Source organism: Arvicola amphibius, chromosome 15 (genome assembly GCF_903992535.2).
Source record: "Arvicola amphibius chromosome 15, mArvAmp1.2, whole genome shotgun sequence".
Taxonomy (NCBI): domain Eukaryota; kingdom Metazoa; phylum Chordata; class Mammalia; order Rodentia; family Cricetidae; genus Arvicola; species Arvicola amphibius.
The window spans coordinates 10465457-10490329 of record NC_052061.1 but is presented as its reverse complement, the minus strand read 5'-3'; the positions used below and the strand labels follow the sequence as shown (position 1 = coordinate 10490329).

General features: G+C 49.5%; 1 protein-coding gene and 1 long non-coding RNA gene across 5 annotated transcripts; one reads left to right on the top strand and one right to left on the bottom strand.

Moving 5' to 3' along the window:
* Positions 1 to 1477: 1477 nt before the first annotated feature.
* Sall1 (spalt like transcription factor 1) lies at positions 1478 to 18263 on the bottom strand. 3 transcript variants are annotated; one of them, XM_038313014.1, is made up of 4 exons: positions 18109 to 18263; positions 16436 to 16528; positions 4182 to 7612; positions 1478 to 3057 (listed from the first exon to the last, which is right to left on the bottom strand). In XM_038313014.1, exons 2-4 carry the CDS (start codon positions 16509 to 16511, stop codon positions 2617 to 2619), a joined length of 3948 nt encoding a protein of 1315 aa, XP_038168942.1. In that variant the 5' UTR covers positions 16512 to 16528; positions 18109 to 18263; the 3' UTR covers positions 1478 to 2616. The 3 variants fall into 3 exon arrangements, with proteins under 3 accessions (XP_038168942.1, XP_038168943.1, XP_038168941.1); XM_038313015.1 differs by lacking the exon at positions 18109 to 18263 and adding an exon at positions 17565 to 17601; XM_038313013.1 differs by lacking the exon at positions 18109 to 18263 and having other exon boundaries at positions 16436 to 16953.
* Positions 17278 to 22612, top strand: LOC119802108. Of its 2 annotated transcripts, XR_005283356.1 has the most exons (3): positions 17278 to 20224; positions 20325 to 21264; positions 22239 to 22612. It is a non-coding gene; the product is annotated as an uncharacterized LOC119802108 (long non-coding RNA). The 2 variants fall into 2 exon arrangements; XR_005283355.1 differs by having other exon boundaries at positions 17278 to 21264.
* The last annotated feature ends 2261 nt before the right edge of the window (positions 22613 to 24873 follow it).

The following is a 24873-nucleotide window of genomic DNA, read 5'->3' as shown; positions in this document are numbered from 1 at the left end:
TACTTTAGTTTGTCTTAACTTGGTTGCAGAAAACGCTAGAAGGGAGGTTCCAGGGATAGGAGAAAAGCGTCCGCCCCTGCCCCCTCGCGGAAACTGCCTTGCAGCCCTCTGGGAAGAGCACCGCAAGCGAAACTTGGGGACCGCCAGGCGGGCCTGCAGCAACGCGGGAGCGCGGGCCCAGCTGCCGCGCGGTGGCCGGGGAGGGTGGCAGAGGCGCTGTCACTGCCTGGCCCCTCGCGGTGGCCACAACCCGGGGATCGCCCCGACGTCCCCAGACTTCACGCCGGGGCCAGGAGCGCGGCGCCGGCCCTCCCCCCCCCCCCTTTTTTTTTTTTTTTTGCGTGCGAGACCAGCGAGACCCGTCGCCTCTCGGCAACCGAGCATCTGACCTCTTCATTCGGTGATCACTCCTGTAGAAAAAAAATGTCGCAGGCAGGGCAGCAAGAAAAGATCTCGGGGATGAATGGGAACCAAGGCATCCTCACTGTACCCTTACTCTGCCCCCTCCCTCTCGTTTGGGAGCCCTGTCCGGCGACGTGAGATCCAAGAACAGGGGCTTTCCCTAACTGCCTGTTGGACGCTGAGGCTGAGTTGGCGATTGAAGCACCCTCATGGCTTTCTGGGATTTAGAGTCTAGGGACAAATATGGAAGCTTCTGCTGGGAGTCCTCACCTGGGCACAGTTAGGTTTATTTAGTGAGATTCATCTCCTCCCTGAGACAAAGGAGTTTATTGGCCCCTGTGCAGACAACTTCCACCCTGTCTATTGCTTCCCCTAAACCCCCAGAACAAAAGGCAGAAAGAAAGACGACTCTGGTGAACTTGGATGATAAAATGCTTCAAGTTGCTCCTACAGATCCGAATAATGGACTTTCTTCCTTTTAAATATGCATGTGCTTTCAAATGCCTAAAAGACTAATTAAATAAAGAAAATGTTGACCTCTCCTGGGTTGAGGCCCAGTTTCTGAGTCAGGTTATATAACCCCGCTGCTCTCAGTTGCCTGAAAAAAACAGGCCACAGAATCAAGTGAAACGGAACTAGAATAGTTAAAGCTGAAATCTAAGTCCACAGATCACGTTGGAGGGAACTTACCTGTCAGGATGAGGTCTCCAACCATAGCTTATATCCCCCCCCCCCATTTCTTGGGAGGTGGAGTGGGAGAAAAGTGGAAATATACATTTCCAAACAAGAAATGGATATTGAATAGGTAGATTGTCAGATCTCAAAAGCAAGCAAGCAAGCAAGCAAGCAAATAAGCAAGCAAACAAACAAAAAACAACGAAATGGGGGAAAAAAAATCCAAACCAAAACAAAATGCAGGCCCATGCATGGCTGTTTCTGTTATGCCTTTTACTATGTCTTATTTAGAGGAGATACTCGCTTACACACGCAATTTACAGCTATCTGGGGAAATGTTAAACTACCTTTAGGGGCCTGGCTAAATAGAAATGCACTCTAAAAACACAGACACGGTATGTTGTTTTATCTGTTGCAAAAAAAAGGATGTATTTGATTACTTGAGCAAAATTACAGTATCTCTGTTGTTAGTAAGTATTAAATGTTAAAGAAATCGGAATCCCTCCCCCTTCCAACTTTCCAAGAAAGTGCATGTAACAGTCCATTTTTTTCTCCTTCCATACCTAATACAAAATAAACCAACACTATACTTGCTCTCGGTCGAGAAGCATTTGCTCTTGTAAGGAACATATGTACATTTTAATGAAAGTGATATTTCTTATTGTATATACAAGAGCATCGACATTTCTCCACTGAAGGTTGTTCAAGATGCTATCGTTAGCAGCATTGTGAAATTCCAGCACATGTTTCCTACTGTGAATATACCCTACAAGGCAAAAATGCTACGTCTCAGTTTCAACTACCAAAACAACACTTGTGTTTTTTTCTCTAAAGAATTCTGCGTGCTTATTACTGTACAGAAACTTATGAACATCGAAGACGACTCAAGTAAAAAGCACAATACGAATAGCAGTTCAAAACGGAAATGGTTAACTCTATAAAATAACAAAAAAAAGCAGGTTGAAGTTTAGAATAAAAATGAAAACAATACCAAAAACAAACAACAAACAGACAAACAAAAAACCCAAACCCTTCGAATGTTCAGCCTGTACTTAAAAGTCCTTCCCTTCAATCTGTTCGGAAAGATCAGACAATGTGGTTGCTGATAAAATTTCCCAGCAGGATCAAAGTGTACATTTATATACAGACTTTATTAGAGATCTACGCATCACGGAGGCATTGCATCAACACCAGATTCATATTAAACTGGATATAGAAAATAAGTTAATGCCAGATTAAGACCGCCTAGCAGGGCAACTTGTGATTGCCATAAATGTTACAGCAAGCTTACAGCACTTTAGTCCATTAGTATTTAGTCCAGAATACAGAAGACCAAAGTTAATGCTTGCATTCTGTTTGCAAAGCAAGGTTATAGCACTAATAAATAAGCTTTCTTAGAACTCTAGAGGTTGAATAAAGTACAAAAGAATGTCTTCATAGTGTAGTTCATAGTCCCAGGGGCCAGAAGGGAAGGAAGGGGCTGGGGCAGGAGGCAACCTCGGGCAGCATTCTGAGTGGAAACGCTCAGCTCCGGCATCTTTAGCTTGTGACTATCTCTTTGCTGTCTTCGACGAAGCGGGTGAAGCGGAAGTTGGTTCCGTTCTCGCTGCTCGCCATTTTCTCCAAGCCGGCCAGAGGAGCGCTGGGTTCGGAATTCCCCAGTTTTTCCACGTTCCCTGTCAGCCCGCTGATAGGTGAGCTGCTCCCGCTGCCCAGGCTTCCAGGAATTGGAGGGATGCCACCGTTCTGAATCACCGAGATCTCGTTAGCCTTCATGGCCAACCCGTTGGACAGGGCTGCCGTGTACTGGTTCCAGAAACTGGACGGATCCCCGCTTCCCGACCTCGCCGCCAGATCCTTCTGGAACATTTCTGGGAACTTGACAGGATTGCCTCCTAGAAATGTCATGGGGCCATCCACGGAGAGCCGCCGGCCCCGGCGGGCAGGGGTGCTGTTCCACATGTGTGTGCCCATGTGGACCTGCGGTTGTGGGTTGGAGAAGAGAAGAAAAAACGAGTCAGAAGCTTAATAGCTGAATCTGTCTCAACTCATATCCCAAACCTCGACATAGCAAGTGGCTTAAATGTCTATTCTTATTATGTGACAGACAGGGGGAAAGACACCAGGAACCATCCACTCCCAAGGTCTAGTAATAATGTGTTCGCTCTCTGCACCCCTGGGCTGGCTTGCTTCTTCCTGGGCAAAAGCCTTAGTTACTCTTTTTTTTTATTACCCGTATTTAGCTTGTAATGGCCTCAAGCGAGCCAGGCAGTTGCAGATAGCGCCTTTCTGGGTTAGAATTGTTATGTCCACTCTCATTGCGGTGCTAAGTATTGTATCTGACACCCTTTACCCTGTAAATGTCCTTCTCAGATGGGAAGAAAGTAGCCCTCACTGATTGCCCATTGTAGGGCCCCGCACAGAGAGCGAGAGAAAACCCAGAAAGTAATTATTCATTTCATATTACTGGCAGCAACCTCCAGAGAAATACTCTGTCAACAGAAAAATGCACACAGCGGGAGTGTCCAACTGTTGCTCTAGAACGAGCGTATTTGCTTTATTTCCAACACATATCAGTAGGAAATGTCGTGTAATCAATTATCATAACGCCCATTAGCGGAGGAGTGATGGTACCGTTTCTAGAAAAACAAACCAAGCTGGACTGCAGTTATGAAAAATAGTTGCATATGCCAAAGGAAGCCGTAATTATTAAGTGATATGGGCAGTAGGCAGGCCACATGGAGGTCTTTAATCAATACCCCATGGCAACGCCAGGCTGTCTGATTTGGTAGGTAAAGCAATTCATTTGGTGCACTTAGCGAGACAGCAGAGAAAGGTTGCTACTTTGCTTAGGTACCAAATTATTCAAGGCGTGGTGACATGTAGCAAGCTACAGGCTGCCCTTGTCCCTGCCATGATCCTGACCTAATAAGGCTCCTTCATACCCAACCCCCCCCCCCAGCCCACTCCCGTCAGATGCGTGCAGCAGGTCCCCTTTCCAGAACCTTCTCCCTGACTATGCAGCTGAGGGCTCCAGGAGCATGCATGCAGCAGCAGCAGCCAAGGGCACGAGAAAGGGTGGTGGGCACACGCGGAGCAGATACCTTCAGATTGCCTTTCGTTGTGAATGCTCTTCCACAGATAGTGCAAGCAAAGGGCTTCTCTCCAGTGTGAGTTCTCTCATGGATCTGCAGGGCACTCGAGGAGGAGAAGGTTTTACCACACGTGTTACAATAGTGCTGTTTGGGAGTTCTCCGGGGCAGAGCCGGGAGTAGAACTGGGGATGTTGAAGAGGATGACAGAGGCCCCGAAGGGACGTGACCAGTGGGGGCATCCTTACTGTCCTGAGGAGAAACGTGCACGAAGCCGTTGACCTCCGTTTTGATGAGAGATGACAAGGAGTTGGCGGGAATCACCGCCGAGTTCTGATTGGGGCCGAGGCTGGAGCTGGGCTCGAAGAGCTGTGAGGGCAGGTCTCGCATCTGATGTGTCAGCATGTGCTGCTTCAAATTACCCTTTGTGGAAAAGCCACGATTGCAGACTGTGCAAATGAACGGTCTCTCTTTGGTATGACTTCTGTAGTGAATGTCCAAGGCACTCTGACAAGCAAAGGTTTTGCCACAAATGTCGCAAGCAGTGTTTTTAAATTTACCCCGGTCTCTGAAAGGGAAGAGGATTCCAAGGGAGTCTTCTTTGATGATTTTCTCTGCATGACTCGCGGTCAGGTCCAAAGCACCCCCATTCACTGGGGTGGGAGACAGACCATTGGCAAACTCGCCCAGCCCCACTCTCTGTGGTTTCTCCTCCACACCGGGTGACTTGTGAAAGTCTTGGGTGCTGTTGGATGGGGACAGAGCCTGCATGGAAGAGGTAGACTCGGAGATGGCCGGGCTGCCGGCACTCTGGCTCTCCACGTCGCCGCCCACGGAGGATGAGTCGTTGGTCAGCACATCCCCTTCCACCGACCCGTTCTCCACTGACTTTAAGCTGGCCTGCAGCTGCTCTGCCAGGCCAGCATTGATCATCTTCATCTGATTCTCCAAAGCAGCGATGCTCGAGATCTCGAGGGGCAGAGGCGACGAAGACAGGCTGTCTTGGGAAGCATCGGCTGACTTGGGTGTATCCAGGATGCTGCCCTCAGGACAATCTTCCATGTTCTCATCCGAGAAGTTGTCTAAGTCATCGAAATTTTTCTCATCAAAGGAGCCCGTGTCGGACTCCATGGACTCAGGGTAGTTGTCAGGGACCGGGGTGTTAGGGATCTGACCCCCCATGTGCATTCGAATGTGCTGCTGGAGGACCACCGCGTTGGTGAACTTCTTCTGGCAGATTGGGCAAGAGTGCTGCACTCGGAGTGGGGGCATAGCCCGGTGGACGCTGTAGTGGGTCTTAAGGTTGCCTTTCGTGGTGAAGGCCCGGCCACAGATCTTACACTTGAAGGGTCTCTCCCCCGTGTGCGTTCGGTAGTGCATTTTCAGGGCGCTCTGACAGCTGAGGACCCGGTGGCAGATGATACACTCATTGGGGTCTGTGGCCTTCTTGTCGATGTTCTCCACCAGCTGCTGCAGTTTGGATGTCTCTGAGGCCTGGGCTGAATCTAAGAGGCCCCCAAAAGGAAACTTGGCCTTGAACTGCTCAGACATGAGTGGCAACAAAGGGTTGGTGAAGGCGGCCCCTCCTGGGCCACTGTCAGCCACTGGGGAACTCAGGGCACTGTTGCCTGCTGTTGGGACTGAGCCGGTGGCCATGCCAGCCTCTTCACTTTTTCCACTGAAAGGTGGCACGACAGACCCTTCGCTTTCCTCTGAGAGCCCACTTGGGTTTCTTGTGGCCAAATCAGGGGCCCCAGAGTCACTTTTGACTGAGCCTTGGGGGCTGGCAGCAGAATGGCTAATAGGGATGGGGGCTGGCTCTTCCGTCTTGATGAAGGGCGTGAGGCTTGGGAGGGTCGGGGGCAATGGCAGGCCAACGGATGTGGTCAGAGTGGGCAGGACCGGCTTGGTGTCTAGCCAGCTGGTGACCGGCTTCTCTGGGGGGATGGACATCCCATAGGGGATGCCGGTGCTCGTGGGGATGTTGTCCAAGTGCTCCGGCACGGGGTAGGGGTTCATCTGGATGTGGGGGTACTTCTCCTTGTGGCGCTGGAAGTGAACTTTCAGGTTGCCCTTGGTGGAGAACCTGTTCCCACAGATGTTGCACTTGAAGGGCCTCTCTCCCGTGTGGGAGCGCAAGTGGATTTGCAAGGCACTGTCACTCCCGAAGACCTTCGCGCAGAACCTGCACTTGTGTTTAAAGAATGCCTCATCTGAAGTACTTTTTGCTTCAAAGGCAGTGACATTTGGTGGCTTGCTTTTTCTTTGCTGGGCCAAGGCAGACAGGGAGTTTAAATCCTCTGCAGTTGTTCCAACGTTGGGCATAGGGTTGGGGAAAACAGCGTTAGCTGGGGTCGGCTGAGGTAGAAGTGGGTTAGATGCAGGACTCAACAGACTGCTTATTGCGAATGCTGGTGACGATGACGCTGAGACAGCCGGAGAGCTGACATGGGAGGCACCAGCACTGGAAGCCACTTTCTCTGAGGATGGGGTAGGAACTGCCGCCGTCACTAGGCTCACGTTGGGAGAAGTGCCACTGCTGGGCGGGACGATGGTGCCGGAGCTGCTCTGAGGTAGCTGGACTGGGGGGAGCTGTTTCACACCGCTGATGCTGGCAGATTGGCTAGCAAGGCTCTGTGCTAATCCAGCTGCCGCCGCCAGCTGCTGAGATAAATGGGAACTTAGTGTGGACAAGGGGTTGGCCGACGTTCTTAAAGTACCTTGAGAAGGACTAGAAGATGCGGGCAGGTCTGCGTTCTGAGAAGCCAACAGCAGTATTTGGTGACGAATCTGCTCTATGAGCTGCAGCTGGTGTATCTGCTGCTGCTGCAGGGCTAGGAGCTGCTCCATGAGGGCTGGGATGGCCAGCTTGCCTCCGGAGGCCCCCCCACACCTCGCTTCCTGGGAGAACTGGGCCACTGCCACCTTGGTGCTCTGGAGATTCTCGATGATGACGTTGCTGTTGATCACAGAGAAGTTGCCCAGTGTTGTCAGGTCCCCGAGTTGAGGTAGAGAGGTTGTGATCGCTGAGGTACCCGTGGAGGAGCCGCTGAGGCAGCTTGGGGTGGTGATGTTGGTGACGCCGCCGCTCAACGTGCTGCTGCTGCTGCTGCTGGTGGTGGTGACAACTGTGGCCTCCACCTCCATGGACTCTTCCCTGTCAAGTCCTTTGTGTTCTGAAAGGTCGTTGCAATCTTCCTGGTCTGTTCTGGTCACTGTGTCTTTCATCTGCTCATCAGGATTATTGAGAGACGGGCCAGGAGGGAAGGTTTTGGGTGGGGAGGCTGGACTTTCGTTGACGATCAGAACTAATTGATTCTTAGTGCAGTTCTTTTTGTGGAGCAGAAGATCTGATAGCTCAAAGAATTCAGCGCAGCACCGGCCACAGACATGGGCATCCTTGCTCTTAGTGGGGCGACTTGGTTGACCCTTCTCTGTGTCCCCTATAAACATCAAAAGGTTCAGGGTTAAAAAATGACGCCAGGACAGACTGTCAGCGATGACTTGAGAAAGAGAGAAAGGGCCGTAAATGTTTCCTGTCTACAAAGCTCCAAATGGAAGCCCTGGAAGTCAGGTAGCGTTACCTGGGTGTTGCGAGATGCCTATCCAGCTGGCATCATGGATGGTTATGGCCTTTAGATAATTCATCAAAATATAAAATACCATGAAGGGAGGACACTGGTACATAATGAAATTCCATAGCGAAATATTGATTTCCAATATTTTATACACTGATTGTCTACTTGCCGGGAGAGGGTCCCTCAAGCAGGCTGAGGACTTATTAGGCTCTTGAGTTTCTGTCAACCTTATTCATTCTCAACGGATGCAAAGATATCTGTGACAGTTTGTTCTGTCACTAAACTAATTTGTAGTCATTCAGCTTCCAATCAGTTGTTGACAAGAGGGAAAAATGCATACACATCACGTAGCTGGGGACCGACAACTCCAGAGTCACCTCAAGCCCCTGCCTGGAACCTGAGCCCATGCCGAGGAGTGACAGACACAGTACAATCACATCAGCAACAGACCCAACTGTTAGAAGAAGCATCTCACACACACACACACACACACACACACACGAGAACACAGGCGCATAATCCCACACAGGTCTGTCTGGTACCTATGTACCACCCCTACACACACATTTGCCTTTAAGATTCAGGACTGAGCCCTGGTGATCATTCTCCTTGCCGAAGAATATATGTCACAGTGCTAGTGGCGATGTTCTAAAATGTCTCCTGGAAAGCAGCCTTTCTGTGGATAAAAACAGTCATGCCGTCTACAGTCCTGCTAAACACGAGCTGAAGAACGTGCTGAGAAGTGCTCCATCCTGAAGGAATCGTGCTTGAAGGAATCGTGCTTATTTTTGCAAGCAAATTTGCCAATTCTTGCCTGAATGTCTTTAAAAACACTGTTTCTTACTGTTACCAGGTGTTCAAAAGAGTGTATCAAACATATGTAAGTATATGAAAAGGTTTCATATATGAAAAGACATTATTTAGATACACACACATATATACACACACACATAAAAATTTAAAAATCCCTAGATTTCTTGTTTGTCTTCACTGGTTGCTCAGAGGTCTTGTAACTAAGACCCATTTGTAAATTAAACATCAAAATCTCCAAGTCCAAGCTAACATCCTATTCAAAGACAGGATGGCGTTCCCCTTGTTTGCTCGGCATGGGGAACACTAACTTCTGTTGTACAAATGGTGTGTGGTCATCTTCGAAGGCTGTGGAAAAACCGTTGAATTCAAGGATTACCTCCCTGCATGCTTTTCTACAAAGCTGAATCAGATAATGGGTAGTTTCCATGGCTTCCAAATTGAATCTTCTAGAAAACTTGCAGGAGAAAAGAAAAAAAAAAAGGCAATTGCAGATATGAATACATGCAAAATCAAAATGCTTCCTTTCCTCCCCCCAGTCAACTGCGTGTCCACTCAAAAGAGCCAGAGGTTACCTTTTTGGATTAAGCATCTAACAAGCTGGAAGAGTTTTGCATTTCAGAAAATACAATTAACACCTAAACAGTCACTTGTGAAAATTCCTTAACTCTATCTGCCTGGAGTGACACGGAAGTCGATTAGGGCCCCTGGTGAAGTATGCCGACGCATGCACGCTCTCCTCACTGGGAGAGTTATTTTAGTAGCTAAGTTATACTTAATAAGCCAGCTTTCCTAATCCCCATCTTTAAATCTACACAGGGTTATAGTGCAAAATGCGTTAACAACACCAAACAAATCGCGGTTGTAGCAGAAAATACCGATAATGATCCAGTTTTAATTTAATGTTTAATCATCCTAATTGGCACCAGATTCCCATGCACACTGAAGGTGCTGTTTTAAGCACTTTCTGTCTCTCCTCCTGCCTTGAAATAATACAAACAAAATATTAAATGAAATTTGCTAAAGTTACACTGCTTCACTTGGGACAAAAATGATGTGACAAAAATTCTGTTTAAAGCTTCGTATTTTGACAACTGATTTTAAATGATGCATCCATTTCGGATGCTTATTTTAAACTAGGAAATGCAATTCCTAATATATTCAACAGAAATGTTATTTCTTTCTCTCTGCACATTTCCATATGTAATGGTTATGTTTCCATCTACTTTTACAGCCAATTATGAAGGAACAAAAGCTATTCTGTTTGTTCACACATTTTCAACAAAATGCATTAAAACTATTATGTCAGCATGTTCTATTAAGCTCTGCATTCAGTGGAAAATACTTTTCAACCAGCTCACATTTATCAAAACATAAAGCCACTTTAAAACACAGTTTTGCTTGGTCAGCTGGGCTTAGACAAATAACGGCAGATTCAGAACTAAATAACTAGCAAGGGAAATCAGAAAACTGACTTCATCAATTGTACACATTACAATGTGGTTGCTTCAAATATTTAGCACATCTGTGCTCACGGTTAAAGGGCATTTTCATTCTTTATAACTTGCAAGCATCTGATATTCTCATAATATATAGGAAAAAAAGAAGAGGAGGTTCCATTGGAGGGCTTAATGGATTCTTACTTGCCCGCACTGGGATTCTGCATTGGTGCTACTTCAAGCCTCACTTGAGAATTTTCAAGTTGTTCAACCTGAACATTTTTATATTTAGGATTATGCTTACAGGACGGAGAATAGAGACGCTTAAAGACAAGAGCCTGCTGGCTTCTAAGAGAGAGGAGACCCTATCTAAAAGTTGGCCATATTTAAGCTTTGATTTTCACAATTTAGTATGCTGACATTTGATCTCATTGTCCAATCAACCCATTTAATTTCCTGATGTTTATGAACATGCTGCCCCCACCCCCTAAAATCCTGGTATCTATTTTTGAACTCACTTCAGAAGCAGGTGTTGCTACACTCTAAAATGCCTAACTTTAAACCCATCTGCATTGTGAACACAATCCCAGGGAAGCAGCTTAAAAGAGAAAGAAGACAGGCCAGGAAACCAGCACGAATCTGGGGCTCCAACTGCTAAAAGAAATACTTTTAAATTGCAATTAGAGAGCAGGCAGACAGGCTCGTGTGCACGCACGCGCGCACACACACACACCACACTCCACACACACACACACACACACACACACACACACACACCACACACGCCTGTGTTCTAATTCATTTTTTTTCCTGATCCTATCCTCTGTTATCTTGTATCTCTCTCAATAATCTGTTAGTCGGGATAGTAGCAACTGGTGACCTCATTATCCTAACTACGGTTGCCTTGTTCCTCCTATTGTGGTGGAAATGGCATTCCAGACCCCTTTCGATGGATTCTGCATTCACATTCATTTTGTAATTCCAGTCAGGTAGGAACATTTACGAAGCAAGAGTTTGTTTTTTTTTTTCCCCCAGCAAGCAGAAAAAAGATGTTTAAAATTTCAGTTTTTTTTTTTTTTTTGGAGGAAGGAGGTGTATACCAAATTAACACTAAAATTCCAGATGTTTAAGCTCTTGGTTAACTATTTAGGCACCCAATTCAAACCTGTCACTTTTTCAACCTCTGAACCGAACCCAGCAGACTCGGAAGCAGAAAATGGAAGTGTTGCAGCCTAGCTGTCTACTCAGAAAACAAGAATAAAACTATGCCTCGTACAGAAAGGTCCAGCCAAGCAGGAAAGGAAGAAAAGGAAAACAACACACAACACAACACAAAAAACCTAGAAACCAACCACCAGGCTCTACCAGATTTAGGTTGCTTTTTTGGAGCTCTGTAGAAAGGGCCTCCACTCTACTTCCCATTACCTTAAGACTACATTAGCATTTCTTAATAGAATTCAAACAATAGTGGAGTTGGGGCCCCTAATTTTAACAGGCTGGTTCCTTCCCATGGACCTACTTGCAAAGGCGATCACGGACATATTTGATTGAATGATTCTGTATCTTTTTAATTTTTTTCTAAAAGACAGGCTCTAAATGTCCAACGTAAAGTTCCAGAAAAACACACCATATGCTGGGCACATTTTCAGTAGTGCCTGAAGTTCCCTTTATGCGAAATGACAAACTAACTGGCCTCCTTCGAGTTTACAGTGCCGGCCCTGATTGTGTGAAAGGGTGCAAGAATAATCTCTGAAAAAAAATAGCAGGGACAAGACACTCTCCACTGAAAGGACTGGTCCCAGCCCACTTCTTGCTCACAATAAATAAAAGGGGAAAATGTCTTCCCCGTGGACGAATCAAACTGAACACTAGATGGGGTTCCAACTGCAAGGGTTTGTTCAAAAAACTGCTTTGTGGCTTTCCTATTCCAGTGACGCGTAAAAGAGAGACTCCTTAAGGCGAGATCTAAACGCTCCCTACACAAACATTGGCAAAGTCACAAGAAACTAAATCCCTGTTGTTGGAGGGTGAAGCTGAGCTATGGGAATTACCTGTCAATCTTCCCCTTTGGGGGTCTGGCATCTGGGGGTGGCAGGGGAATAAGGTTAGGAAAAGAAGCCAAGCTGATAAGGAGAAACTAAAATAAACTACTAACTTCCTGCTAAGTGACTAGCAAGACTCAAATTGGGGGTCACTGGGAAGACACTGAAGGACATATTATGATCTGGACCTTGTCACCTCTGCATGGGAGGAGGCTGGCAAAGGTTAAAACAGCTCTACGCATGCAGGTTTTCTACAGCCTGGCACGAACCTTTTTCTTCTTGGGGGAGGGGTGTCAAGTCTTAGGTTAATATTCTCTTCTTTCTCCTCTAAGGATATTTTGGAACGCAGGCTTTCTGCACTAAGGACCGTGTTAGAAAAACCACGTTTAAGCTGTAGAAGAATTTCGATTTTCTGGTTGCTACCCACTGAGCTTGGCTAAGTTTGGAAACCTGGAACCTGCCTGAATCCCCTCCCCCCCCAATCACCCTCCAGATTCTCAACCAGAAAAATGTGGGCTCTTGCCTTCTGAAGGAGATTGCTGTTAAAACAACAACAACAACAACAACAACAAAAAAAAACAAAAACAAAAAACAACTTGAAGCTTCCAAACGTAGAGAAAAGACAGTTTCCCAAAGAGCACCCTATAATTGGGTACTTGGGCCATGGCAGAAACTGGATGGAAACAACACCACCAAACGCTAGAAACCAAAAAGCCACCTTCACGTAGTTATCTCCTGCCTGGTCTGGCTTTGTTGTTTGTTTTCGATATTTTAGTAAGTATCTGCTGCCTGAAGCAAATCTCGAAAGACAAACAAAACAAAGAAGCAGTTCACTTTTTATCATCCAGAATCTTCTACTTCACCAAACTTAAAATAGGTTTGACTAAACACAAATTCTTTCCAACTGCCTTGTCTTGCAGGTGTCAGTACTTTTTCTTCTTCTTCTTCTTCTTTTTTTTAATAAAGCAATTCATTATAGTTCTCTCTAACCTTTTGGGCTCAGAAATCAATGTGTGGCCATTAAGCTGCTTACAATAAGTAAATTACTTTGGTAAATAATAGAATTTTTTTATTAATATGAGTAAGATGGGTTTTCAGGATATTTCCTAGGAGAGTCAATATTTTATCTGCTGTTCCTGATGTTTTAACTTTCTCCCCATATTGTCCTTAAAAAAGCTAAGCAACAAAAGTACTTAAACGAATGAAATCAGAATGGGGCTTCCAAGTAGCTGCAAGAATATTGAAACCATCGTCAGAAGGAATGAACGCACGCGCGCGCGCGCGCACACACACACACACACACACACACACACACCCTGGAAATCCAAACTCACAGAAGAGTAATCACATATTAAAGCACAAGAATACATATTCCATTTTCTAAGAATTATCTATCTTGGTAAATAATCTTTCCAAGGCCAGTTATCTTTCTACAACTAACTTGAGACTTGTTGAATATCTTTTAAGATATGGATCCTATTTAGCATAATCCTGGTTTCATTAAAAAAAAAACAACAGAAAAAAACTTATAAAAATGCCCAAGGAGAATAAACTACCAGTGTTCTAAGACAAACAAAATAGTACTTAAAAAACAAAGCAAAACTTTGAATTAAGCTGTTAGAATGGTTGCCAAGCATGGCATGGCTTTCTTTGTACAACTCAAAGACAGCATATACTTCATATACATGAACGAGGACATCCAGCCTAACAGGAGAATGGCTGCTTCAGGGCCACTGTGGCTGGGTGTGCAAACTTTTCTACATCTTGCTCTAGGTTAGACACTTTGAGGGACAACATGGGAAAAGGGCATAAATCAGATTTACTTTGCTAGTATCTGCTGTTTCGTTTCCTACCATCAAACCCTCCTGTGATAGAAGAAAAAGCAAGGCTGGATTTTGGAGGATTGCCTTCCAAAGTAAAAATACCAACCATCCAGCAACACCTTCTCAAGTGCAGGTTCTCTGGAGGCAGAGAGATGGAGGTGGCTGGGCTCAGTACAGAAAAACTGAGCTTTTAAAGCAAACTTGAGCCATGTCATGGACTTTCAATTCTATCTATCTCACAACTGTTCCCGAATGTAGAGGATGGGGTATGGGAGGCCCTCCTGAGCGTCAGCTGGTGGGGAGGGCTCTCGTGGAGGAGCACTGTTACAGCACACTAAATCCTGTAACCCTATTACAAAACCTACCCTCTAGGCAACTTCTTCCAAACTCATTGTTCAACCATGTAAAAACAGTCATAACCCAAAACTATTACTCCTGAAGAAAAGGAGGGAGCTGAGAAAAGGGCCTGGGAGGGGTGTTTCCTAGGGTGCTCAGAATAATCAAGACTTGTGGACAATGAACTAGCTTTTAGAGAGAAAAAAAGGAGAATTAAGTGAAAGAGAAGAAAGAGAAAGAAAGGAAACTTGATTCAGTTCCCTAATTAACTTACCTCAAAGCTCAAATAAACTAAAAAAATTGTACTAATAAATAATAATAGTAAGAGGTAGTGAAGTCCTTTAATACTATCGCTTTATGAGAAGCCTTAACTATTAAACATTCCAGATCCAGACTCAAAGCGGAGAACTAGCAAGCATCACTTCTTCCAAAGCCCGACGTAGTGATTGTTGCTTTTGAAAATTTTGCGTGGAAAATGTAAATTATCAGTACAAATTTGCAAAGTAAAAAAACCTCTCTCCTCTCTAGTTGTTTTTTTTTTTTTATTTCGTATGCAAATTGTTAACTTTAACAGTAAGGCTCATTAGAAACTTAAGGGAAGATTGGTGTGGGGGCGGCAGGAGGCCTTAAAAAAAAAAAACTAGTTGAGAAACCCCACAAAAATAGTCCGAGTGGTCGCTGCGGCCTTGGTTAATCTCATCAGGTTTACCCTCGAACCGGTTCTTTTAGGATGGGAAGCCGGGTGTGTTTCAAGGGATCTTTACGAAGAACTGAGAGAAGCAGACACTGATAAGGCTTCGAGCTTTAAAAGTGCTGGGCAAACAGTTGCCTTAATGGGTCTTTGGTCTCCCGAAAAATGTCCAGGTATCTTACGCCAGGGCTGCCCTCTCCCAACAGCAAGGAGGAAGGAAGCGCTGGTCCCTTCTCGCTGGGGCTCTGCCTGCTCGTCCCTGCACCCAGAGCGGCTCAGAGTCAGGCCTCTGGGGAAGGAGCCTGCGACGTGGGGCTCAGCCGTCCGCAAAGCGGAGTGGGCAGAGGTGCGGATCTCAGGTCACGCTTCGAAGCTCTGCTGGGGTGTAGCTCCCACCTCCACACCCTGCAACGCCCCCCGGGATTGAGGATCCCGAGAGGCAGCAGTAGCCGCGGACCCACACAGCAGAGCCGAGCACACCGCCGGGTGACCCGGGGACCGAGCGACACCTCCGGCCTGGGAGCTCGGAAACTCTGCCCCGAAACAGTTCAGGTCACGCTGGGGTCGGAGGGGTCTTCCCTCCGTAGCCCCAGTTTCCTGCCCGGGTGTCTCCTACCCTAGGCCATAGTTCCCGCACACAAACTTTTCCCGACTTGTCCATTCCTTTCCGGACCCTGCCTTGGTCGCCTGCTCGCTTCAGGTCTGGCGGGCTAACCCCTATACCCGGGAGAGTGTCCAACGAATGGCCCTTTCCAGGACCGGTCCCGATGGAGGGGACTCCTCAATCGGCAGGGAGCACACACCACAGCCCGAATTTGAGGGATTGTGGGGGCAAATGTTGTGAGAAAGATGTGGGGATTAACTTGGGAAGCCGGACCGCGACACTTCCCGGTCCCTAAACCCAGTCTCCAGAGAGACCGGTAGTACACTCTGGCCGCGACTTCAGCATGCCACTCCTACACCCCGGTCCCCACTTCTCACAGGTCGGAACCCCCAAAGGCACCACATTTCGCTCGCTAACCGAGTGGGAACGAGAGTGGGGAGGGGGTGCAGAGCGCTCCCCACGCGCTCGGCGTTCAGCCACCGGCACGAAGTAAACTTCTTCAACGCTGGCGGCGGGGCTGGGTTGAGAGGCCCAGGAGACCGAGGCCCAGCCCAGGGACCCGCGTGCCGCGCGGGGAGCACGAGGGACCTCGCGTGGGAAGCCACGGCCGGCCTCGGTCCGCGCGATCGCCCCTGGGGCGGCCGTGTTGTGGCTTGGGCTCCTCGGACCGGCGGGGCGGAGGAGAGAGGCCAGCCGACCCTATTCCTCCCAGCCGAAGACACGGAACTCCGGAAAGCTTCAGCCGGGATGGGCTGGCTCTCCCGGGGCAGGGGGAAACCCGGCCCGGCAAATTGAAATCGAGGAAGCAAGAAATAAAATCAGACACGCCGAGTGCAGAAGGCGAGAGCGGCGGTGGGCGCGGGACCCGCCGCGTGTGCGTGGGTCCGAGTGTGCGTGTGAGTGCGTGTGTCTGTGTGTCCGCGGCGCGGGCCGGAGCACTCACCATCTCGCCGGGGGAGCGAGGCCACTTCGGGGTCGGATTGGAAATGTTGAGGCTTCGCTTGCTTCCTCCGCGACATGCTGGCTCAAACATCAGCTGGGGCAGAATAAAAAATTACTAAAAAAAAATCTTCTCAAAATTACGGAAATCGAGCGGCGGCGGCGGCTCCCCCCGCCCGCCGGCCCGCCCGCCCCCTCCCCGGCTCCCCGGCCCCGGGCACAGCGCGCATGTGTCCTGCTATAATTATGATTATCAATAATGCATTGCGATTAATCATAGAGGGGCTCTTTGAAAGGCGATTGGCACCGGGCCAGCGCTATTCAAACCCGCTCGCCTTAATCAATTAGTTCGTGATTTGCTGCAGACCCCTGTCTCTCCGCGCGCTGGCCCAATAAGCCGGCCGCGGGGCTGGCTCTGCGCGCCGCGCCGCCCGACTCTGGGTTAACCCTCTTGGCGACCGCCCGGGACTCCGCGGCCCGGCCGCCGGGGGCCTGCCTCCTAGCCACTGCGCGCCCGGCGCCCCGGCCGGCGCCCCCCGCTCGTTCCCCTCCCCCCCTCCCCCGCCCTCCATCCCGGGCTGGGCCGACCCGAATTAGCATTGCCCGCCCCGGAGCCAAGCGGAGCTGGGCCGCGTGGGGGTGGGGCTGGCGGCGGGGGCTGGGGACCTAGGCTGCGGGCGCGCGGCGAACTTCCCAACTCCCGCGCTGCGTGCCGGCCCGCGGGGGGAGGGAGTCCCGTGGCGGGATTGGGGGTGGGGTGGGGAGGCGTCCCGTTTCGTGAGTGTTCCTTCGTTTCTTTAAGAGCTACCAGAAAGCAGCCCACCCCCACCCTCGTAAAAAAAAAAAAATAAGCGAGTGGGGAAGAGCCAGCCCCACGCCGGTCCGCCTCCCGCCCGCTGCCGGGCCTCCCTCCCGCCTGCCCGCCGCCTGGCTCGGAGATCCTTCGCCCAGAGTTCTCCATTCCCAGGATCCCGGGCTCGCGGGGGTGCGGAGAAGAGGACCCAGGAAAGGTTTGGGAACGTGATGGGTTTGGGGCCTGGGGGGAGGGGCCGGTTTCTCGCCACCCCATCCTCTCCCTGCTGGGAGCTGTGCTCCACCAGCCTCTGGCTGGATCCTTAGCTCCCTTTCTCTACCTCGGACATTCCCGGGACAATTAAGGCTGAAGTTTTCGGGAGAAGCGCCCCGTGCCCGTGGGATAAGGGGGCGGCTCGGCTCCGCCCAGGACCCCTCCCGAACCTCCCCCCAGCCGCCCCGGTTGGCTGCAGGGCGCGTCACTCCGCGGGGAGGCGGCGGCCACCGTGGCGCCGCCAAGCCCCGGGCGGGTGGAGAGCAGGGACCTGCCCGGTTCCGAGTTCAGCCTTGGCAGGAGGGAGGGGAGGGGCGCCTCTAATCCAGTGCTGGGCAGCGCGCCCCCGGCCAGGGAGGTGCAGTTGAAGCCGAACCCTAGGCACCGCCTCTACCCAGGACCCCTTTGCTCTCTACCCTAGCCGCCTCCTCGTCTGCGACGAGGTGGCTTCCCTAAGCCCAGGAGTGAGTGAGAGGGGAGGGGGTCCTATCAGCTGCCCCCTAGTTACGCCGCAACTCGCCTTCAATTTTTCGACACTTGCCACGCGCGGTGCCCAAACTTTTCGCTCCGTCTCCATCTCCCAGGGGGGGGGGGATAACAGCCTCCCTTACCCGAGTTTGGGACCCAGGAATCCGGGCCCTGCTCTCCCTCTTCCGTGCTTAGGCGCCCGCGAATCTAGGTCTGGTCCTGAGCTTAGTCTATATCTCCTCCCGCCTCGGGGTTTCCGCTAGCCGAGGTTCCCGAAGTCTTGCGCCTGAAGGACTAAACTAACTAAACTTCGGCTGAGTAATGGGGGTGGAGGCGGGGGAGGGGTGCAGATACTCAATCCTTGCCCTATCTCGCGATCGGGAGAGGAGAGGGCTCATAAGGACGCCCCAATTCTGGAGCGCCTTTGAGTCTGGATCGAGCCACAGTCGGCTCGCGCGAAGTGGGCACCAGCCTTCGCGGCAGAGCCTTTTAGAGCCTCAGAATTCAGTACCCATATCGCACTCTCCTAAATGGCCTTTTTTCTTCTCCGATTTTTTTCTTTTTCCCTTAATTTTTTTTTGTGTTAAAGTATCTTTCTCATCTGCTGTCTTTAGTCTTAGTATAACTTCTCCCTTCTTTCAATCTCCCTGTTCACTCTTCCTACCTCTTCTTAGTTTTGCCCTTGCTCGCCCACCCCTCGCGCGTCTCCCGCTCTCCTCTGTCGCATCTCGCTCTTCGCCTCTCCACAGTTTCTGTTGGGTACTGTAGATTTTGATAAAAAGACAAACGAAGCTATCAGTGGGTCTGATGTTGAAGAATGAAGATAATAATGTTTCCATAGGTGGTGTTTCAAATGCCATTATTTCTCACTGAATATTTAAAGAGATCCCTCGGCAAAGATGGATTTGTGCGCTCCTGGGGTGTGAGCCTCTCACTTGCCCCAAACCCCCGGGAACGTGATCAGACCTGAGCATTTTTAAACCCAGCACTCGCCCCCACCCCGTAAACCGGCGCTCTTGAAAACACACCATCGCGCACCCTCCAGGGTGCACCGACGTTTCCAGGCGCACTTGCGCCGGTGTTTGGATCCCTCCTGAGCAGTCTGTAACATTCTTGCCTTCTTGAAAGTCCCGACCTCCGGGCAATCCAGTGGCCAGAAACCCAGTGGAGCTGGAGGTCCTACAAACCCTTCTCATGGTGTGCTACTCGGGAAGATCCAGGGAGAAGCTTCACACGTGCTCTCTGTTGGCTCTATGTGTGATTAAGAGTGGGGGGACGCCCCACACAAATAACGAACGAAAACGCAAAAACTGCTTCACTCCGTTTAATTAAAAATGGGCGAGCGGAGACGAATTAATTGGGGGTATCTAAACTTTTATAACTTTTTTCGTTTTTTTGAGTCCTCGACGACATAGAGGCGGGCGCCTGACTCTACGAGCGGCATCCCCCGCTAATTTCTTGTTTGTTTTCTTTCCCTTTGGCCGGGAGAGAGATGAGAGGAGGTGGAGGAGGGGGATGGGAGGAAGGGGACGGTTGAAATGGCCGGGAGAGGAGAATTGGTCTTTATTGTTGGTGGCGATACATCAATTACAGGCCATTGTCTCGAGCCCAAGTTACGCGGTTCGCTGGTGCGGTCGCCAAAGTGTCAGCAAGCTGGCAAGGCCCCGCGTGCCGCGGAGCAAAGACATAATTAAATCAATAAAAATGGACATAGAGTGAGGGTTAATTTTTATTTTTGAACCGGTCGAGAAAGCGAAGGCCAGTGAAGTGCCACAGCTGGGGTCCCTCCGACCGCTCAGCACACCTCCAGGCCAGAGCACTCTATGGGGGTCCTGCCCTCCCAACCGCGGATGGGGGCTGCTTCTGGGAAATACGGCGAAGAGGTTGTGGCTTGGAGGTTCCTCAGGAAGGCCTGATATTTGGGGATAGACACCCAATAGGGAATGTCAGTGGTCCGAAGTGAAGTGACAGCTGCGCAGGGGTCGCGACCTCTTGGACCAAGACGAAACGCACCCTGGGGAGGCGCTTAGCAGTTGTGCAAACTGCCTTGGGAGGGGGGGGGTCTCTGTTCCTTCCACTGTATCACCTCAGTTTCCCGATGTCTAGTTTGTCCTCAGTGAGTTGGCTGACCCGAGGGCCGTGGCCTAAAGCCGCTGCCACAGCCTAGTTCCCAAGGAAGGGATTTCCGTGTATCGTTTTGTTTTTAGGACGGGGTGGTGGCATGAAGTCCTTTCATTCCGAGGCCTGGTTCTTCTGTCGGTAAAGTTTTCTAATTATGGCCCAGTCCGACCCCGGTGTGGGATGGGACCTGAGTTGAGGCCTTGTGTGGGCCCCTGACTCTCGGGTTCCATCGATGCAGGTTGAACACTACACCCGAAGTGGAGATGGTTCCTAAGCGCGTTGGCTATGCCCCAGCTTCCGAAATCTCCAGTCCAAGGCCCCAGGCCGGGACTACCAGAGCAGTAGAGGAGGTTTCGTTTTCCTGCGCCGGGCAAAAAGCGGCAAAAAGGCGGCAGCGGCGCCCTGGGGGCGGGGAGCAAGCGCGTCGATGGTATCAACATTATTGATGAGAAAACGTTCAGGGCAGGAGCCGGGAGATCAGGTTCCCAGTCCCTCCCCTCCCCGGAGGTGGGTGGGGCCAAGTGGGTGGTGAGCTTGTTGTGCATGGAGTGTGTGTGTCTCTGTGTCTGTGTGTGTTTGGGGATGGGGCGGCTGGATGCATCACCATTAACCACCTGGGGTTTATTTGTGTTTTTCTTGCCTGGATGCCTGCCGGGTGGGAGTGGGAGGAAGAGGGAAGAAAGATTGAGGTGGTTTGTTCTTCTGCCCTTAAGGTTCTTTTCTGGATTTGGGGTTTGGGGTTGTTGGTGGTGATGATGACATAAGACAAAATACAAACTTGGAAAGCATTCCGTAGGTTCGGCCTTTTTCCAAACTTGAAACTGCGCTGTCCTGGGAATTTCACAGACTCTTTTCTTAAGCGAACTGCTGTAGTTCAAATACTAACCTCCTCTAAGATCTTGGCGCAGCTTCGAACCCGAGGCCTTGGGAGAGCGAACTGTGTGCTCTGCCCAGCAGCTCACTCCTGGCGAAGTGGAGAAGGACACAGATTGGGGGTGGGGGGACAAACCCCTGATCACCCGCAAGGACCTTTTCTAGACTTGTGTTCCTGCGGCGCGAAGACAAGACGCCCAGGTGCTGGTTCTAGAAGGAAATTCAGTCGCGTGCAACGGAGGCAGGATTCCACCCGGGCAGTGGATCCCAGAGCATGGAAAACTTCGTCTTCCTCTCCTTAGAAGGTTATTTTCACACCGACATTTATAAACGGAATGGGCAGGGGACCGCAAATGCTCCTTCAGGTTGCGCTTAAGTTCTCCGTGCCCCTCATGCAACAGTGCCTCGCTAAGGGGTGTCTGGGTATAAAATTCCTCCCAGAGGAAATGTCTCGAGGCAGAGAAAGTGGAAAAGACTAATCGAATTTATAAAAAGAAAACCTTTGCTTCCTTTTGGTTAAATCCTTTTGCGGTTTTCTGAGCGAGAAAAAAAAATTACCACCAAGCAATAGCGTGTGGCTAATTCTTGGAATGAGTAACCAAGACGTTTAGAAAGCCCAGCAGGGTGCACAGATTCCCCTGAAGCGCAAGAAGTAGGTCCCCGGGATCCAGCGAAGAGTGATTGGTTCTCATTAAATGCCTTCAGTTGAGACTGAAAGTAAGGTCTCTGGGGCTCCTGCTCTGGTGTGGGGGTGCGTGCATTTGGGGATGACGGGGAACCTACCGGGAAACAGTAAAGGAAATCGTCTCCAACCGCGGGGCGCCCACACAGGGACGAAGCGAAGCTCCTTCAACACCAATTTATTTATTTTTTTCTTCAGTTATATTCTCACTTTTCTTTTTCACCAGCAGAACTTTCTAAACAACAGGTTAAACGTTTTCAAAGATATTGGCTTTATTGAAAGACTCTGTGCCCTGAAATTCTTCCCGGCGAGGGGCTTCCCCCCCCACTAACTTTCCTGGTAGGGCAAAGACCCTGTTGGTTTCATTTTGATAGAAAAACAGAAATGGCAAGGTCTGGTTTCAAGACTTGTCCTGTCGGGGAGGCCTGCTTGTCACTCACGTGGGTGGGGATATACAAGTCCCACAAGAGGCAGCTGAGCCCTGGCTTTCACAGGCAAAGCGTTTCTGGATTTTCCCCTATTCCTCAGGGAGGGTTTTTCTACTTACAATGTCTTGTCCCTGGATGCCAGCTTGACTCTACTTTCCCTCTCCTTCAGGTCCAATCAGACCGTCAGCCTCTTCGAACCTGCATTTCTAAATGGCATACTGGTGCCTTCTAGATCCAACTCCAGCGGCAGCCACAATACGCTTCTCTTCAAGCTAACATCTAGCTTAATAAGCAGCAGGGAATTTGAGATAGATACTTCCACTCCCCACCTCCAAACCTGAGCCGCCTTGCTTTCTCTCAGGAGAGATTTCTGAAACCATCCACGTTCCAAAGGCAAAGTGAAGAAGGAGCTCTTGTCTTTTTTTCTCCCCTCACAGGATGCCATTCTGATCTCTGTCTGACTTTACCATTTCCCTAACTTGCCCTAGACCGTTTGGCATATTTTGTATTAAAATACAATCCCAAGAGGATCGCCCCCCTGAACGTGGCTGAGTTTGTAACATGTCTAACCTTGGGATTCTGGAAAGACTCGTGTAGGTCTGGCTCCAGCTTTTACTTACTTGGGCTTTGCACATTCTCAGAACAGAACCCAGGCTGCTCGGGGACGGTTTCTTCCGCAACCCAAGTATGTGATTTTGGAGGGGGTGGGGTTGGATGAATTCCCTGTTTTCCAGGTTTGCTTTCATTTTTTTCTTTCCACCTTGGGCCTCACAGCACCTTCAGTCTGGGAAAAGCGTACCGAGCAAATCAACACTCATGCTCTTAGCTCCCCTCCCAGTCTCTGTCCCGCTCATCCCGGCTGTTTGCAGGGCAGGCTTTTTGCACGTGTGCTGTTTAGGGGTTGAGAATGTGGAGTCAGAGCAGGCTATTCAGGACTCACACTTTGGGTGTGTCCTTATACAGTGACCAGGGGAGATAGCCCAAGGCTTGGTTTGTGTTCATATCTTGGCTAACCTCATATAAAATAATACCATGACCCTCTGCTCCCTGCTTTGTTAAGTATATGGCAGAGAATCGGAATAATGCTGGCCAGTGTCTAGCAAGGAGCCAGCTTTGCCTCCTGTAAGCAAATCTGCTTCCATGAATTCCTCCGTTTGCTAAATGGAGATAATAATAGCCCGCATTCCATAGGGTTCCAGCATGGTAAAGGAGTTAATATGTGTGAAGATTTTTGGATGTTGCCTAGCATGTAATTACAGTGCAACTGTTAGCTATTGTCATTGACCTCACAGGTTTACCGTGGGATCAAATAATAAGATGTGGTCAAAATAGTCTCACTTCACCTGTCCGTCCATTCATTTATTCAGTCACTTCTTAGAGAAAAATGTTGGGTGGGCATGGGGGATGCCACTGTAAAAGACTTGCATTCATTTCTTTGCTTATAGTAATAAATCAAAAGGATTATTATTTTGACTGTGCTATTGCCTGGTGGCTTAGTGTTAAGAGAGAGAACACACAGCGCAGTGGCCAGAGTAAAAACACGCTTGATCTAGGAGGTTTTATAAATCTAGTAAAGAAGTCTGAGACTAGAGTAGATTGTCCACGAGCCCAGCCGACTTACCCATGTGGGTCCTGGGGCCAGAGGCAGGCCTTCTTCATGCTTCTGGAAGGTTGTGAGCCCTGTAGGCACAGAAGTCCCTAGCAGCTCAGGTGCCAGGCTGTGCTTTCTGGCTGTTTGGTTTTCTTACGTGGAGTCTCCTGGGTCGTGTTCAAAACAGAACAGGACAAACAGGACAATAAGATATATAGCGTTTCCCTGGTAATAGCAACCAGTTACAGTGCCCTAGACCTTGCTTTTCCATTGTCAAATTATGAAAAATTTCCCCAGCCATTCCAGTAGAGCATTCACCCTGTTGCCCGTCCCGCTCTCAGAATAGCTGCCTTTTGGTATAGACTCAGACCCTCCAATGAGGGCTGCTCCTTCTGCTGTTAAGATTACAGCCATGTTGTGGCTCAGTATAATCGAACACCTACAGGCAGGATGCAAAGCACCCTCGTGAACTCCCTCCTTGTGTGCCGTGAGATTTAAATGGTTTTTACGGATGGAATCTGGGAAAGGAATCCAGAGTGTGCAACTGCCATACCTGCTAGCATAGCGTTGCTGGCACCACAGGTGGGCACGCTCCTTGTGGTGCTGGCTTCCTCAAGAGACGCTGGGCAGCAAATGGCCTTAAGAAACTCCCAGATGCCAGCTTTGTGGAGGATGAGACTTACCCCTAACACCCTCTCCCCAGTGGAGAAACAGATAACACTTCATCTGTCACTTGATGTCCTTCTACTCAAAAATCATACCTAAGGGCCACAGGGCTCTCAGGAGCTTGGCAGTATGTAGATTATATGTGAGTGTCTTTCTGGTTCCTGTGGCCACAGCCGGGGAGTGAAGCATGATCTAGCATGATGATTTGTGGGAGCATTGCAATGGCTGAAAGGGCACGGACACTCCTGGCTTTGCTCACCAGAGGCTTCCAGGTCTCAGTGGCTCTGTCTATCTGGACTGCTGATCTGGTATAAGAAGGTCCAGGGAGTGAGAATATGAGCAAAGAGGTCAAGACCATGATGGGGATACCCACTGAAACAGTTTACTTGAATTAATGGGAGCCCACCAACTCTGGCCTGACAGTGGGGGAGCCAGCATAGGACCAAACTAGGCCCTCTAAATGGGGCTGACACCCATATAGTTGTATGGCTGGGGCAGACTGTGGGGCCATTGGCAGTGAGACCAGGATTTATTTCTACTGCTTGTT

What these genes read in the sequence shown, in the direction of transcription:
- Sall1 (XM_038313014.1), bottom strand. Translation starts at nt 16,511, where the DNA reads ATGTCGCGGAGGAAGCAAGCGAAGCCTCAACATTTCCAATCCGACCCC. An exon ending in CTCGCTCCCCCGGCGAGATG is followed by an intron (nt 7,613 to 16,435) that starts GTGAGTGCTCCG and finishes TGATGTTTATAG; the next exon opens with GGGACACAGAGAAGGGTCAA. An exon ending in CAACGAAAGGCAATCTGAAG is followed by an intron (nt 3,058 to 4,181) that starts GTATCTGCTCCG and finishes CCACAACCGCAG; the next exon opens with GTCCACATGGGCACACACAT.